The sequence below is a fragment of the Gymnoscopelus braueri genome (genome assembly GCF_963280865.1).
Source record: "Gymnoscopelus braueri genome assembly, chromosome: 6".
Taxonomy (NCBI): domain Eukaryota; kingdom Metazoa; phylum Chordata; class Actinopteri; order Myctophiformes; family Myctophidae; genus Gymnoscopelus; species Gymnoscopelus braueri.
Window position 1 is genome coordinate 6,386,577 of NC_137607.1, and position 18,438 is coordinate 6,405,014.

An 18,438-nucleotide genomic window follows, 5' to 3' on the forward strand; every position below is an offset into this window, starting at 1 on the left:
TTCTAATTGGCTACTATGCCTGAATATGAATTTCATGAGCCTGGGTAGGTCACCCTGGCTTGGCGGAGATATGCCCTGTAGCACACTCCGCACAGCAGCAGCAGGTGAAAGCAATTCACTTAATTGCTCGTTCTCTCTCTCCCTCTTTCCGTCTCCTCAATCTCTCGCTCGCTCTTTCTCTCTCAATCTTTCACTCTCCCTTTTTTCTCTCCCTCTGTCTCTCCCTCTCTCTTTCTTTCCTTCTCTCTCTGCCGCTTTTTACCTCCCTCTTTCTCCCTCCCTCCGTTTCTCTCTCCGTCTCTCTCCCTTTCTTTCTCCCTCCCGCTTTCTCCGTTCCTCTCTCTCCCTCGCTCCTGCATCTCCCTCTCTCTCACCCACTTTCTCCCACCCTCTTTCTCTCTGTCTTCCTCCCCTCTCTCTTTCTCTTTCTCTCCCCTCTCTCCCTTCCTCTCTCTCTTTCCCTCTCTCTCTCTTTCTCCCCCCTCTTTCTCTCCCCCTCTCCCTCACGAGAAACAGTGAATGTAGGTTTTCTTAGACATGGTCGCTTGTTTCTCTCACATAATCTGGCAACACCGACAGCCCTCTGTTGTCACTGCCACTGCGCTACCAGTCGGCTAAAAAGCTGAACATGTTCGGTCGGCTCTGGGTCGGCCGAAAAGGTCCCGACGGACCCCCCGACGGACCCCTAACCGACTGGCCGACGCTTCCCGAAGCCAATTCGGCCCAAAATCGGGCCGATTAGGATTGGTCTGGAGCTAGCTTTAGACATGGTCGCTTGTTTCTCTCACATAATCTGGCAACACCGACAGCCCTCTGTTGTCACTGCCACTGCGCTACCAGTCGGCTAAAAAGCTGAACATGTTCGGTCGGCTCTGGGTCGGCCGAAAAGGTCCCGACGGACCCCCCGACGGACCCCTAACCGACTGGCCGACGCTTCCCGAAGCCAATTCGGCCCAAAATCGGGCCGATTAGGATTGGTCTGGAGCTAGCTTAACGGACCAGGCTCGCTTCAAGGCCGGTGGCTTCTGAGACGTGTACAAGAAACCATTTTCTACATAATGTACTTATAATACCTCTCTCTTATTTTCTGATATCTCCACTAGTATAACCATATCCTGTGTCCACAGTGTTACCAGGTGGTTGAGCAGTATGAGCCTGTCTGTCCGACAATACCAAAAATAACAACCTAATCTGATCTAATTAGATAGATAGAAATATTATTTATTTTGTCTATCTAATGTAGTTATTTTATTTCTTAGAGAGCAGTGGGCTTGCCAATCTGCTACATTACCTGACATTGAAGTCTGTTTGTTTTTTCTAGGCTATTTTTTGTAATGAATACCCTGAAAGTCATGACATTTTCCTATAGCAAAATTATAAATACATTGGCTAACTGCATGAACTCTTTTTGATGGGGCCAGATAATAATCAGCCTATAGCTCATGATATAGCTCATGAGCACCTTATTGCTTCTTTGATAAACAGTGAATACGTGGAAGTAAATCTGTTTCCTTCAGTGCAGTCGACTGGTAAGACAGAAGACACTGTAAACTGTGGCAATGGTTTGTTTCCCCACAGGGTGGCGCTCTGGTGCAGCAGTTAAGAGGCCACGCCACACATAAGTGCAGGAACAAACCCTCAAAAAGAGCCTTAGTTTTTGAGATACCCCTCCCCGGAGTAGAACAAAACGGGACATTGTTTTTTCATATCTTTAGGATGTCCCCTTCATGAAATGAATTGTCCCAAGTTTTACTTTTACTACAAAAGTCATGAAATTGATCCATGAAGTGACTCACCACATAGGCAAAAAAAACGCCTACCCTGAAAGTGGGAGCTCAAAAAAAAATAAAACAGTGAAGTTACAGTGCAAAAGAATATGCAAAGACATCTCAATAAAAGGCAGTGGCAAACAGAAAGGTTTTTAGCTGTGATTTAAACAGATCTAGGCAGACCTGCAGTTTTCTGAGAGTTTGTTCCAGACATGTGTGGAGGAGCATGAAAATGGAACGTTGCTTCTCCACATTTAGTTCTGATTCTAGGGACAGAAAGCAGACCTTGCCCAGATGACCTGAGATGTGTGGATGGTTCATGATATCACACAAGATCAGACATGTATTTTGGCCCTAAACCATTCAGTGCTTTATAAAACAGCAGCAGTATTTTGAAATGAATTATTTGTCATTCAGAGAGCCAGTGTAAAGAACTGGATCTGGAGTGAGTTGTGAAAACAACTCTCACTCTGGGACAAAGTCTAATCTACCTAATCTACCTATTCTAACCCCACACACACACACACACACACACACACACACACACACACACACACACACACACACACACACACACACACACACACACACACACACACACTTTACTTGTTTATTTAGACAGGACAGAGCATATTAATGAACGTCACATGAACGTAAATACACCAGATTTAGCAAAGATGCTAATTTTCATCCGCAGTCCTCACACAAAACATAAAATCAGTAAAACAGACAAACGGTGGAATACATTTACATAACATTACATAGCCTAAAAATAAACCTAAAACATGATCACAAATGGTTGCAACTTTGGTTTTCAAGCAACTACCTTTTCACATTGAATTTAAAAGATGGAAATGTAGCACAATCCCTTAAACGTAGAGGAAGGCCATTCCATGCTACACAACCCTGTACTGAGGACATTTTGACCGAAAGTTGTTTGCCGGTGCGGCACTTCACAGTCTCCTGGAGTGGTTGCTCTGGTACTGATTCCTCTTTCAGAGCAACCACTCGAGGAGACTGTGAACACACACACACACACACACACACACACACACACACACACACACACACACACACACACACACACACACACACACACACACACACACACACACACACACACACACACACACACACACAGGCGCTCGTCCATGCAAAACCAGTTATGCAGGTACGTAGGTAGAATGGAAAGAACCTCCCACGTCATGTGATTTCTGAGGAAGTTGAAACTAAACTCTGTCTGTATGTCAAACAGACCGTCAGCCAGCCAGCAGAAAAATGGCACAAGCAGTTCAACTGGACCAGGAACAGTTCTGCTGTTCTATCTGTCTGGATCTACTGAAGGATCCAGTGACTGTTCCCTGTGGACACAACTACTGCAGTAGGTGTATTGAGAGATACTGGAACCAGGATGATCAAAGAGGGAGATTCAGCTGTCCACAGTGCAGCCAAATGTTCTACCCAAGACCTGTTCTGAAGAAAAACACCATGTTGGCTGAGGTGGTGGAGAGCCTGAAGAAGACAGAACTCCAAGCTGTTCCTCCTGATCACTGCTATGCAGGACCTGGGGATGTGGCCTGTGATGTCTGCACAGGGAGAAAACTGAAAGCTGTGAAGACTTGTCTTCAGTGTCTAGTCTCTTTCTGTGACTCTCACCTCCAGCCTCACCATCAATCTTCTGCCTTTAAGACTCACAAGCTGGTCAAAGCCTCCAGCAAGCTTCAGGAGAACATCTGCTCTCGTCACAACGAGGTGAGGAAGGTTTTCTGTCGTACTGATCAGCAGAGTATCTGTTATCTGTGCTCCATGGAAGAACAAAAAGGTCACGATACAATCTCAGTTGCAGCAGAAAGGACTGAGAGACAGAAAGAGCTCGATACGAGTCAGCAGAACATCCAGCAGAGAATCCAGGAGAGAGAGAAAGATGTGAAGGTGCTTTGCCAGGAAATGGAGTCCATCAGTCAATGTGCTGATAGAGCATTGGAGGACAGTGACACCATCTTTACTGAGCTGAAATCTTCCGTTGAGAGAAGACAATCTGGGGTGAAGGAGCTGATCAGAGACCAACTGAAACGTGAAGTGAGTCGCGCTGAAGAACGGAGGAAGCGTGTGGAGCAGGAGGTCACTGAACTGAGGAGGAGACATGCTGAGCTGGAGCAGCTCTCACACACAGAGGATCCCATCCATTTTCTACACAGTTCCACCTCCCTCTCAAGAATGAGTGAATCTACACACCCAGTCAGCAGCAATGTCCGTCCTCTGAGATACTTTGAAGATGTCACTGTGGCCGTGTCAAAGATGAGGGACAAACTACAGGACATTCTTGAGGAGGAAGAGACTATCTCAATCTCAGAGACAGTGAATAGAGTGGATGTTTTACTGTCAACACCAGAACCCAAGACCAGAGCTGAGTTCTTACTAACAAATAAACAGGAGGACATTCTTAAAATAAAACAAATAAAGAGGGTACTTGTAGTGATCCTTTTATTTTGTATTACTTTGACACATCCTATTAGGAGCAGTGTCCAGCCCCAAGGGATACACAGAGAGCAGTTAGGGGTTCCTGGTTGGCTTGAACCCAAGACCAGAGCTGAGTTCTTACGATATTCATGTCCAATAACAATGGATCCAAACACAGTAAATCAATATGTCTCTGTCTAAAGAGAACAGAACAGTACGCAAGATGAACAAAAAACAATCATATCCTCATCACCCAAAGAGATTCACTAGAAACCCTCAGGTTCTGAGTAGAGAGGGTCTGACTGGACGCTGTTACTGGGAGGTAGAGTGGAGTGGAGGTGTTGGTATAGCAGTCTCATATAAAGATAGCAGAACAGGATCCTTTCAAGAAGGTGCATTTGTAATCAATGAAAAATCTTGGTGTTTACTGTGTTTGACAGGAGGTTACATGTTCAGACACAGAGACTTTGGTCCTGTAATACCAGGTCCTGTGTCCTCCAGAGTTGGAGTGTACCTGGATCACAGTGCAGGTACTTTGTCCTTCTACAGCGTCTCTGACACCATGACTCTCCTCCACAGAGTCCAGACCACATTCACCCAGCCTCTCTATGCTGGATTTCAGCTTTTTGATGGAGCCACTGCTAAGTTGTGTGACCTCTCGTGCTGTAGATCAGACTTTGGCTTTGTCTCTCGTGACTCCAGAATCATTTCTTTATGATTCTATTAGTTTTTTTCCGCTCAAAGTCCAAATATGTAACTGTATTGTTGATAATATATTACTGTATTTGTTGTAAATATAACCACATTATGTTTTGACCCCAGAAACAAGTAGTGTTGTCCCTAAGCTTGATAAATAAAATAGAAAAAGAACATTTTGAATAATTTGTTAATACGTTTTACTATAATCTTCTCCTTTTGTATTCATACAATTTATGTCGTGAGGGAATTTGGGCTTTCAGACTTTTTTGGTACCTTTGTGGGTTTGATATTCAAGATGAAATGACATTCAATTATATATATTTTTTCATGTATAAAAAAATATCTGAATAAACAAAATGTATTCACACACCTAATTAAATGATATTTTATTTAATGTAATAAAGAGTAGCAACACAATAAATCCTATTTGAATCATTGTTCGTATATGACTGTGTATTGAGTTAACTTTAACTGCTGGCTTCTGTTCTTTATTGTTGTCACTGTAAAGTGGACTGGGACATTGTAGTAAATACTGTAAGTATGTTAACCAAATAATTGCTTAAAGCTCTATATTGTTCTATCAAGCTCTATCATTGTTATAGCCTACATGCCTTGTTTGTTTAGTAACAGTGATTTGGTTTAGTTACATCCACATTTGTAATACCACCCAATATTATGCTAATCATCAATAACTAATGTGTGCGAGCGTGTGACACCCAGAATTATTATATGAGGATGGCATAACAGGATATGCCTAACTTAGACAACTTAGTTTTATTGTAACAGCAAAATCGAAAAAAGTGTTTTAATAACATTTTGAAAGGTCAGTAAAAACAATAACAATAACTGAAACAATATGTCTGACTTTGATCAATGTCCTTTAAGCCCATATGGGCTGCCTGGGCAATAGGAAAGAAAAGATGCATGACACATGTCATGTAATTATTAGCAGAAATATTCATTAGTTGCAAAAATAGCAAATCTACAAGGACACACCACATCACAATGAGACTGAGCTTGTAGATAGTTATTTTTGTGTGACATAATTGTATGACTAAAGTATAGAATAGGGCGTAAATCAATCAATTTACTAATAATAATTACTTGCAACACACCATGCAGTTTGCTGTTTAATGTTCTTCAGATCGCTAGCAACCATTCTGAACCATTTAGTGATAGAAAGCATGAAGGCATAGTCACCACATCACCTTCTTCACATGTTAAACTAACGTTCTACAAGTCCCATCAGATTAGCGCTGTCTCTCTCTCTCTCTCTCTCTCTGCCAAGTGTACTGACAGACGCATTCCTTTATTTATGTTTCGTCAACGCGTCGAAGCAGTGACGCGTTGTGGACTTGTAGATCAGCTGTTTGGGTGGGACTCCTGGGCCTGTGATTCGGCCACTAGGACGGCCACCCAGCCCAAACATTACCGTAACTATCCTAAAACGGTGGCAAAAATACACAAAGAAATACCTGAATACCCGACCGGTCTTGTAGAAACGGGGGGGGGGGGGGGGGGGGCAGTTGAATGTAGGTTGTTTTTGCCAAAAAGCAACAAACAGAGAAAAGGCAATTTTTACAAGGAAGTGAAAGGCCTGTTTTTTTTGCAATCACGTGATTTGCTGCTGCTTTGCTTCTCTGGGAGTCAAATGGAGACTCCCAGGTTAGCGAACAGCCCCATCTAGCGGAAAACCACTGAAAACACACAACTCGTCAATGGCTGTGTGAGCCTCGGGTCAACTGACGAGTGAACTCGGCAATGGCAGGCAATGAGTTGATGGTTTGGCCGACAGGGCCAATCTGGCCTGGTATGCCAGATGCCCAGTCCACCCATGGTCACAGTCTTTACAGTGGAACGGTTTTAGTTTCTCTCCAGTGTGGACAAGCTGGTGTGTCTTGAGGGCACATGGCACACCAAAACCTCTCTTACACAGAGTACAGTAGAAACGTTTTTCTCCATGGCTGGTGTCAAGCTGGTGTCTCTTCAGACCATCTGAATGGGTATAACTCTTGCAACATTGTTTACAAGAGACATCATTATGGACAAACTGGTGTCTATTCAATTGAGCTCGCTTGGCGAAACTCTTGTCACAATATGTACAGTGGAAAGGTTCTTTTCCGTGTTTCTGCCTTATGTGTTTATGGAGCCAGATCTGAGATGTGAAGGCGGATGGACACTCAGAACAAGAGAAGGACTGAATCTGGGAAGAATGGGACCTCACTCCTGAGAGAGGAGAGGGGGGAGAGAGGAGAAGAGAGAAGGGGAGAGACAGGTTAAAGATGGTGAGTACAGGTACAACTTGAAAAGCTTCCATCATCAAACAAGTCCCTTGTCAGGGATTGACACTAACGCCTGCCCGACTGCCCGGGGCAGGTAAATAAAACTTGCGGGCAGGTGGAGTTAGCTTTCAGCCTGCCCTACAGGGCAAGTGCGCGCTTGAGTGGCAGTGGGGACGCAACCATATTTTGTTCACTATAAACACAACATGAGATATCTGTCTAAAAACACATGAACGTGGCCAGAGCACTCTGCCCCCCCCCCCCCCCTCTTCCCTCTCTGTCCTTCCCTCCCACGCACACACGCTTTGTGTAACACGCACACACGCTTTGTGTAACACACACACACACTTTACGTGCAGAGGCAGCCAAACCGCAACATCGGCCATTATTTCACCGATGTGGCCCGATGTTTTTTTTTTTAATCATCATTCATTTCCCCTACACTTGTCTTTTAGAACGTTGGAACTGCCATTCTACTAGAACTAACCAGTAGAGGTATAACACAAGTGAACTGCTTAGCAGCCATCTCATGGATTGTCAATGCCAGCGCATCTGTGCATATCAAACGGTAGGCTAAACAACCCGACGTTTTATCAACATCCGCATATAGATTAATAAATGTGACGAAATACAGTCAAATCCCAAACTTATGAGAGATCCAGCCAGCAATAGAAATTAATTACTGGAAACAACTTCAAAGTTATGCTATCATTCAAATAAGAAAGAAGCTGTGACCTCACCGCTCTGACGGACAAGAAATAAATATAATCCTTTAAAAAGAGCCATGTTCTGTTCCTTTTTTAAACTATAATCCAAAGAGGAAGGTTTCAGCAGCTAGAATCATGACAGTTTGACATTGTTTGAGCAGTTTTTGGTGTGCAAAACTAGTCGCAAGCTCCCTCATTAAGTTAATTGTGTGCAGCTGCTGTGCTTGGTGCGCAGATCCCCGCCAGGCCAGGTTGTCTACCCAGGCCTGTGAAATTCATAGGCAGCCAATTGGAATGAAATCTGCTAAAACTGACTGATATACTAATACAGAACCATATATAGGCTATATAACGTTGCTGTCAGGTGGAAACCTTGTATGTCCTTAAAAAAAAGAACAAAAATTAAAATAGTGAAAATAGCTGATCTACAAGCTCACAATGCATTGTATCTCGACACGTTGGGAGCTTGTAGATCTGCTATTTTACTCTTATAGTGCGACACTCTTGAATGATGAATATCTTTCCATATTACAAAACCATTGAAATATGGAAATACAAGGTTTCTGCCCGACAACGACAATATATGATTTCATCATTTGCATTTATCCATCAAAACATTATTTATGTTTATTTGTATGGACTTCAAAATGGTCTGTGGAATGTAAAATAAGAGCACTGTTGGCCTATAATGTGCTGTTTTCACTGTTGCTACACTTAAAAATATAAAATAACAAGTGTTAACCCATAGTCATATTCATAGCTATTTAGATATTTGGCATAAATATTGAGGTATGACATTTTTTATCGTGCAGCCCCATAATTCACAAGTAGAAAGTAAAACATTTGTTAAATTGAACGGTAATTCTAATTTTACCATCATTTTATAAAGGACGATTTACTTTTCGGGCAAGTGGGCAAGACCTGTGGGCAAGTGCCTCTGAGACCTTAGTGTCAACCCCTGGGACATAAAGTGATTAGACTTGTAATCCTTAAACCCTAAGCTGAAAAATAATACGCCAAAATATGGGGGGGGGGGTGTATGTGTGTCTTACGTTCATGCTCCTCCTGTACGGTCTGGTTGACATTGTCGATGGAGGCATGGATGTCGTTCCACGTCAGATAGTCAACGCCTTCCTCTCTGCCTGCTGCCTTCAAACGCATCAGCTCATCCATGTACCTGAGAAACATGCAGACACCACATTAAAACCCCTAACACACAGAAGGGAAATGACACTGTGCTCTTGTGATGGGTCTCCTGGTGTGTGTGTGTGTGTGTGTGTGTGTGTGTGTGTGTGTGTGCTCGCACCTCTGTGCAAATTCGTCCTCCACATTGTGAAGTCCAGTAACAGAGCTGGACAGCTGTTTCCAGAGGGCAGCCCTGTCTCCAACATCCAACGCATGATTCATCAGTACTACCGAGGACAGCATCTCCACGGCAAGCAGTAACTCAGGGTGGGACAGAGAACCCTGCGGGACAGAGGCAGCAAATTCAGCTCATACTTCAATCTGCCAATAAACAGTAGTGGAACTACAAGCTAAACACAGAGTTCATCTTGCATACAACGTGTAGTTTGATACTCTCAAGGATACAACATGCACAGGGCTCTGTAGTATGTCTACATTTATAAAGGATCCTATTGGAACTCTCCATTGGAAAGCATTGATATTCACTGTTGTATAATCACATAATCACACAAATGAGTAGCATAGCTCTGGCCAAGATTTATGGCATCCTTGCATTTTATGTATATAATGTAAATTCAGTTCTTCCCATTAAAAGGGAGTATTTCCTTGCCACTGTCACCAGGGGGAAGACGTCAGGTTTCTGATCTATGTTAAGTGTCGTGACACTATAAAAACGTTTAATTGAATATAAAATCCAAGAGTGTACTGTGTACCTCTGAACTTTGTTGCTGCAGGCTGGACAGTTCTCTCTGGTAGAGGTCTGCAGCAGTGGTGCAGACCTCTGGCAGCTGTGCATATGGATTCATCAGCTCCTCCACTGTCTTCTCTGCTACCCCCGCACTGATGGCACTATTGATTCGCTCCACCGCCTGCAACACTACATGCACACAAAAGCATAAGAAACACAGAACCAACTCAAAAGGGGGAAAAAAGATACTCTGATCTGAATACATTTGTGAAAGAATGTTTCATTTTGTTTTGCAGTGCATACTCTTCACGTAGCCTTCCGCAATCTCATTGGATAAATTCACTCCACTCTGCAGCTCGTCCTTGGACAGGGCTTCTCCGGGAGAAGTCTTGGAATGTAGAAAGACATACGAGATATGGAAACAGGATAGTCACAGTCATCATTAATTATCTACAGTAGCATTACATTTCTCCTTGGCAAACCAGGAAATAATAATAGATTATAATTAATAAAAATTAAAATAAATGAAAAGACTGAGAATGGGAGGATCCTACCTGTTCTTTACTCTCGCGGTCAGCCTGCAGCTGTTTGAGGTACCATTCCTTGTTCTGACCCTGCAGGTTCTGTATGCCCATAGCCTTCAGAGCCTCAAACAACTTGTCCAAATCTCCACTCAGCAGGGCCTGCTCTGCTGCACTCAGTGCATTGCTCACTGTCAAGGTTGAGTTGATATTAACATAGGATATATTATACATAGCTATTTTTTGCTATTCGTGACACTTTAAGGAATACTCCAAATTGTTTCAACCTCCAGGGGTTGACAATAACGCCTGCCCGGGGCAGGTAAATAAAATGGTCGGGCAGGAGAAGTTTGCTCGTTACTTGCCCTACGGGCAGGTGCGCATTTTGAGTGGGGATGCAACGACATATCTGTCTTTAGACACTTGAACGTGGCCAGAGCGCTACGGCTCCGCCCCCCCCCCCCCCCCCCCCGAAAACAGCTAATCTACAAGCTCACAACGGCTGCATGCATACCATTCGCCAACGTTGCATTGAACTGTCTGTGATGATGTGTTAGCTACATGCTAACACAATACAGTTTCCTTCTGCGTCTGAGGGACAGAGTGAGGGGCTGAGAGTCAAAGTCATTAAGTCATAAAAAGTCACCTAGTTTTCAAAGCGGAGAATCTACTAATCATCTGTGATTTACAACAGCCGTTCTACCGTGCGTTACGTTGTAGCTCATCACAATAGACATCGCGTCTCCCCTCTCCAGAGTCACTTGTACACTCTCAGTAAACTCAGAGTTATTTTAACTCTTTGAGAAGTGCCCTTCTCACTCAGCTGTGATGACAAGCCTGTCTAAGACAAGTCCCAAGTATTATTTCTAGAACTGTATGTAGGCTATATATATATTTTTTTCTTGCTTAATATTTTCTTTTCTTTCATTATATCATTTATAGAACAATCTGTGGTACCAGCAACATTTTGCTGCTTGTGTCTTTAGTCTGTAACAAATAAAGCTTCTTGAATCTTGAATTTAGCACAATTCTAATGTTGTAATTCACTGCAGAAAGATTTATGTTTTTTACCACACTAGGTAGGCTAGTCCTATACCATTTACTTATTTACAATTTAATTTACTATTAAGACATTTATGCTTGAATGACAGCGATTAGGCCATAACATGTTACAACACTTTATAAATAAAAAATGAGTTCATAATACGTGCTAGAAAAAAAATAGAATATTTAGATGAATCGAGATGCATCGTAGAGTCGAATCGAATAGTTAACAAGAGTAATTGTAATTTAATCGAATAGTTAACAGAGTAATCGTAATTGAATCGAATCGTTAACAGAGTAATCGGATCGAATCGTATGGCCATTGCCAATGCACACCTCTACCTATAATGTTATTTTATATTTTTAAATGTAGCAACAGTGAAAACGGCACAAGTGTGACTGTGAACCCATAGTCACAGTCATAGCTATTTACTAGATATTTGGCATAAATATTGCGGTATGACATTTTTTTATCGTGCAGCCCCAGAATTCGCAAGTAGAGAGTAAAAAATAAGTGTTAAATTGAACGGTAATCAAAATTTTGCTTATCATTTTATAATGGATGATTAACTTTTCGGGCAAGTGGGCAAGACCTGTGGGCAAGTAGAACATGACCTGTACAAGTGCCTCTGAGACCTTAGTGTCAACCCCTGCTTGTTTGGGAGCACTATGTTTATGTAAAAACATTTATATAATTATTTCTCTTTTATTCTCCTAATTTAGACATTATTCCAAATCCCAGTTTCCCTCCACACATGTAGTTCCTGTCCCTATGTTTAACACTGACTGACCTCCACTGGTCTCCTCCAAATCATCACCGTCTTCAGTGACTTCAGTGTCAGGTTCAACCTTGACTTCAACTTCATAGCAGTGTGAAGAGATGTCTTCATCGTCAACTTCACTTTTCACTGCTAGTAATGTCAACATTGACCCATCAGGCTCCTCTGGTCTTTGAAGTGGCTCCTCCTGTTCCTCTTTAATGTGTGGAGGCTCTGGTTCCTCCTGGAGCAGACTGGGACTCCGCTCCTGTTCAGGAGAAACCTCCTCTTTACACACAACCATGTGCTGGATGTCTAGGAGCAGAAAAATAACATGATAGTCAACACTAGATCACTAAAATGTAAACCCATTCTTTCCATCTTCCATTTTCAAAATGAGCTATTGCCTACTAAGATCTAATCAGGCTTTTGTGTGCACCCCAGAAAGTTTTTAAGTTGCTTAATTTGAACTCATTGTAACTTCAAACACCATTTTAACGATGTTAGATTCATTGAAAACACACATCCATGGTTCCGGTGACTGATATTGGCCTTCTAATGTGTGAGGAGGCCGAGGTTTTCCAATTACCACGGCTCTCGGTTAGTTACCGTTGGTGTTGGCTTGTGATGTCTGTGTCATTGAAGTGATGTCTTTGTTGAGTTTGCTGCCTGGGAAGGAGAATATGACATCCTTACGTTAGGTTTACTAATTGCATGTCATCACTTGGATTATGTTGTGAAATCAGTTGTATGTGTTTGTCAACTTGATGTTTTTTTTTGTAAAAATGATGTGTTCATGGAGGAATACCTGAGCTGTAAAAGCGTACGGACACTCTCTTGTAAGGACAAGCGAGTGTCTGACTCTGGGAAGACTTTTTGTGCTTCCACTGTATGTGTTTATGGAGCCAGATCTGAGATGTGAAGGCGTATGGACACTCAGGACAAGAGAAGGACTGAATCTGGGAAGAATGGGACCTCACTCCTGAGAGAGGAGGGGGGGGGGGGAGGAGAGAAAGATAAGTGGAGAGAGAGTGGGGGAGAGAGAGCAGAAGAGAGAAGGTGAGAGACAGGTTAAAGATGGTGAGTACAGGTACAACTTGAAAAGCTTCCATCATCAAACAAGTCCCTTGTTTGGGAGCACTATGTTTATGTTTATGTAACATTTTTTATATTATTATTTCACTTTTATTCTCCTAATTTAGTCATTATTCCAAATCCCAGTTTCCCTCCACACTTGTAGTTCCGGTACCTATGTTTAACACTGACTGACCGCCACTGGTCTCCTCCAAATCATCACCGTCTTCAGTGACTTCAGTGTCAGGTTCAAGCTCGACTTCAACTTCATAGCAGTGTGAAGAGATGTCTTCATCGTCAACTTCACTTTTCACTGCTAGTAATGTCAACATTGACCCATCAGGCTCCTCTGGTCTTTGAAGTAGCTCCTCCTTTTCCTCTTTAATGTGTGGAGGCTCTGGTTCCTCCTGGAGCAGACTGGGACTCTGCTCCTGTTCAGGAGGAACCTCCTCTTTACACACAACCATGTGCAGGATGTCTAGGAGCAGAAAAATAACATGATAGTCAACACTAGATTACTAAAATGTAAACCCAAAATGTGGACCTCACTCCTGAGAGAGAGAGTGAGTTTCAATTTAAAAGTATGAAGGACTAGTTAGGGGCCCAAAAAACGGGCGGAATAATAAATAGTGGGAATAACATTAGTGTGATTGCCTTAGCGATCCCACAATAAATAGTGAAGATAACATTAGTGTGACTGCCTTATCGATCCCACAAATATTTTAGGACATCTCTATGGGAAAAATTAATGGGTTTTCTATCTGAGGCACAACAAAATGGCCACCGCTGCTGATATGTGCACAAGGTGCATTATTTCCCTCAGACATGCAAATGTAAAGGCGGCCTTCATGTACTGAGCGAACAACTGCGAATGAGGATGTATTGTTTCTAGCCTTCTGGGGGCTGCTGCCTTTCAGGACAAAGAGTTCCAAACCATGTTGCTGAACTGATCTCTATTTTTCTAATACTTTATTTAATTTGAACTAATTCTGTTATAGTTTGAATTTGCTCAAGTGTTTTATTTATTTATTGTTTTTCATTTTCTTTTTTCATTAAAAAAGGTAGGGTGAGTGATTTTCTTTGTTTACAATAAGTGTTAAATACTTGCTATAAAGAGTGTTTATTCAGTAACAGGAGTCTCCATGTCTCTCTAGCTCTTTATTAAACAGAACATGCATTTTCAGGTCGGGATACCAATTTGACAAAATTGGAACTGGAACACTATACAAATGAAGCTGATAAATGGGTACTCTCTCCTGATTGGCTGAAAATGTATCACCTACCTGAAAATTTATTTTCTATTTATCAAAGAGCTGGAGGGACAGGGAGACCCCTGTGACTGAACAAACACTCTACCACAATGATTACTATCAGAATATAGAGAACAATCTTTTTGTTGTCCCAGAAAGACAACAAAAAGCGGGTGCCAAGCGCACCCGCTTGGCACAGCAGTTATGATTGCCGCTCTGTGGATTCGTCTATAGTGCGGCTAGCAACTGTATTGTATGTTTATGTGACAATAAACACCTTGAAGCTAGAAAAGGGGAAGAAAGAGAGAGACAGTGACACTTACTGAGGTCTGGCTGGTCTTCAGGTTCCTGTTTCACTGTAACGGGTCTGGATGGGTCTGGAGAGTTCATTCTGCAGCTGAAGTCTGGACTCCACAGAATCTGGAATGAGGAGTTTAGGATTCATTAAGAACAGAAACTCCTCTAAGCTTGTCAATTGGTCAAGTTACTGTATGTATCACAGAGCACTTCCTGAATATTCAATTGTAATACATAACCTTTTTCACTTCAAGCAGCCCAGCAGTCTTGACTATCATGTAGAAAATATAATTAATATCTTAATTTGCGGGTTGCAGTTTTTTGGGCTCGTTTCCTATTGTTGTTTAAACCAGTGGTTCTCAAACATTTTCAAGTTCAGGACCTAAGGACCCCCAAATTAATATATATTTTTTTCTGCAGACCCCCCATCTGAAAATATTTGTGTGCCAGCCTGCCAGGGACCCCCATACAAGATTTGTGTTGTTATAATGTTTCTTTTTTTTTTATAGCCGATGAATGTAGCCTTAAAGTGCTCATGTGGTCGCTTCTTTTGGGCTTGTTTTAATAGACTTGGTACCTTCATAGTTATAATATATACAGTGGTGGAAAAGGTACTCAAATTCTTTACTTAAGTAAAAGTACCAATACTGCAATACAAAAATACTCTGTTACAAGTAAAAGTCCAGAATTCAAAATGTACTTGAGCGACGCGTTGTGAGCTATTTTCAAATAGCCTATGTATAAAATAGGGCTAAAGTGGTTAATGTATGTTTAATAATATAATAGTTTATATCTGAAAAGTAACTAGTAATTAAAGTTTTCAAATAATTGTAGTTGAGTAAAAGTACAATATTTGCCTCTGAGATGTAGTGGAGTAGAAGTAAAAGTATTGGAAATTGGAAATACTCAAGTAAAGTACAAATACCTCAAAATTGTACTTAAGTACAGTACTTAAGTAAATGTACTTAATTTCTTTCCACCACTGGTACCTTCATAGAGTTATAATATATATGGGTGTACCTTGTACACACACCAACATATCTCTCAATCCATCTAGATAAGTGTGTGTGTATCTATCTATCCATCTATACATTTACCAAGATAGATTGAGTGATGATGATTGTGTGTGTGTGTGTGTGTGTGTATCTATCTATGGATCTATCTAGCTAGCTAGATCGATCCATCGATAGATACACACACACTACAATAGCTATCTATCTATCGATATACAGACAGAGACAAACACACTGATAGATGAGTATTTATATTTTACAAATAACAAATGTGCATTCAATGGTCAATGTACCTTCTGAGAATACGTAGGAGGCCTCGCCATGTAATCCCCTGACAATCAAAACATCAGTGTTGTAGGGTGTAAATCATGTATACCTAACTCGAGGTTTCTTTTATTATTATGTAAGAGCAACATATGTAATAGATCACAAAGTGGGACATCAACAACGCATATTGAGCGTGTGTATCTGCTTTTTTGCAATCGCTTGTGTTTTGGGCAAAAACTACCCTATTCCTACTAACAAGACAATCATGTATACAGCCTTTTTTTTAAATGTATGTGTGTGTGTGTGTGTAATAATAATAATAATACCTGGGATTTATATAGCGCTTTTCTGAATACTCAAAGACGCTTGTGTGTGTGTGTGTGTGTGTGTGTGTGTGTGTGTGTGTGTGTGTGTGTGTGTGTGTATATATATATATATATATATATATATATATATATATATTTAATAAATGTCTTTACAGTTATAATTATGCATAATAATAGCACTAGGAATGAGAGACGTAACTTCATGGTTTGCAATCAGTAGTTGTCTCTATCTATGTGATGTTTCATAGGATCCTATATTTCAGTGTAAAGTAACATTTTGGTGGAGGGAAAAGTAGCATGTAAAATAAAATGGAGAGGTTCAGTAAGTTACTTCTAGATTATGGCACTAAAAGTAGAATGTATTCAACCTTCATACAGTTCAAATATAACACTAACAATTCGAATTAGAGTAACTATCATAAGTAATAGAATTGGGAATCTTGAGATTAGATGAAATGTATTATGTGTAACACCTACTATTTTCTTAGAAATAGTGGCTCCTGTGTGGACAATCTACGTTTTTGCATGTGCAAGATTACAAATAGGGGGGACAACAGAGAAATAAGTTTGTGTCAGACCACCTAATATGTGTTTCTGATTTCGAAATGTCTTTAGTATTCAGTGAGAACGACAATAAAATAGTATAACCAGATACAGTAGTCTATATGAACGCGAAATGAAAACATGAAACAGTGAGTCTCTATATACACTATATCGAATGAATAAAGTATTTTGAATAACATTCAAAGCATGACACCGTGTTTGAGGTTGCAAATAGACTACCATTGGTGAATAAACTGAGGAGAACAATACAAGCCATAAGGTTTTTGGTTTGCTTGGAAAGACGCTATTTACATCCAGGCGCTGCAGAAAAATTACACTGTTATACAAAGTAATGGGTTGCTGGTGCATAGAAAAAAAAAATACAGATAAGGCACACATCATATAATATTATTTGTACATTTACCTCCACTGTAGCAGTTCGTGGAACCGCGTGTGACTTCAGTCTGGTCCGTTCGAATCTGGCTTTTTTTTTTTTTCGCTGTTGTTGTCTGAGACCTGCTCTTTTCTGCAACGGGGCAACCGATGTTTGTTGCTCCTTTTTTTTATAATCCTCTGGCTCGAAGTGATCACTACAAATGCGTAATCCTTTACACTGCTCGGCTGTAGTATTGGGCGACATGTGTAATGCAGCGAGCCAAAGTTTCCTCAACTCCTCGTCCAACGGTATAGTATGAAAACTTTTACACTTTTGCGTGTAAAAGCTCCTTCTGGTAGCGCAACTAGGATATCCGCACTGCGCCATCGTTATAGTAAAGAAAGCACAGTAACTGCTAAAATAACTATGCTGCTTCTTTGGAAAGTACAGAATGAATGAACTGCAAGCCTGCACGCGCGCTGAAGCAATGTAGGAAAGCTAGAGCAGGTAGGGGAGGGGGAAGCGCTCCTCGGGAAATCTCGCGAGATTTCACGCGAGAGGAAAACAATAACGCCGTTTAGTATGAACGCCAGCTCATGAGTGATAAACAGTGCGTGTGAAAGTATCAGGAGACACCATGAGGAGGATTTGTGGAAAAAAAATGAAGTTTGGAGCTGTTAAATTAGGCGAATTTCACTCTTACACGCCTCCCACTATGCCAATGGTGGGGGTCGACCAGACTCACAGACAGGGGAATCTCTGGAATAACTCAACGCCACGACATCAAAGATAACACTTAAAATGTCCGGATTTCTCCTTTAACGTTCCTGGATGTCCCTCTGGTGCAAATACGATCTCACACACAAGTTACACACAGGTTTGTTTTACTGCAAACGTATTACATTATAACACAGACTTCCGTATCACGTTCACTCCTCTGTGTTTGTTTGGCTCTGCCGTTTCACAATACAGTCCTTGGATTCACACCGGAGGAAATAGAGGGACGGACACCAGAGTTGCCAGTTTGTGTGAGAGAAATAAGCAACCAGGTCTATGAAAATAAGGCAAAAAGAAGCGATAACGTTGGCTATTTGAAATTAGCCGATCTACAAGCTGAGCTCACAACGCGTTGCAATGCGACGCACTGCTAGCTTGTAGATCTGCTATTCTCAAAGAAAA

The 18,438-nt window shown here is 41.4% G+C and overlaps 1 protein-coding gene and 1 pseudogene across 3 annotated transcripts; one reads left to right on the forward strand and one right to left on the reverse strand.

The window, feature by feature from the left end:
- The first annotated feature begins 3,027 nt into the window (after positions 1-3,027).
- On the forward strand, positions 3,028-5,287 carry LOC308087676 (E3 ubiquitin/ISG15 ligase TRIM25-like; annotated as a pseudogene). Its single transcript has one exon. The product of its transcript is annotated as an E3 ubiquitin/ISG15 ligase TRIM25-like (transcript).
- Positions 5,288-5,719: 432 nt separating this feature from the next.
- On the reverse strand, positions 5,720-18,199 carry LOC308087457 (uncharacterized protein). Of its 2 annotated transcripts, none has more exons than XM_080431327.1 (12): positions 17,308-18,199; positions 14,761-14,857; positions 13,384-13,665; positions 12,922-13,095; positions 12,723-12,782; positions 12,147-12,428; positions 10,345-10,502; positions 10,094-10,178; positions 9,816-9,979; positions 9,224-9,384; positions 8,970-9,094; positions 5,720-7,154 (listed from the first exon to the last, which is right to left on the reverse strand). In XM_080431327.1, exons 1-12 carry the CDS (start codon positions 17,644-17,646, stop codon positions 6,667-6,669), a joined length of 2,415 nt encoding a protein of 804 aa, XP_080287453.1. In that variant the 5' UTR covers positions 17,647-18,199; the 3' UTR covers positions 5,720-6,666. The 2 variants fall into 2 exon arrangements, with proteins under 2 accessions (XP_080287453.1, XP_080287452.1); XM_080431326.1 differs by having other exon boundaries at positions 13,363-13,665.
- Between the last annotated feature and the right edge of the window lie 239 nt (positions 18,200-18,438).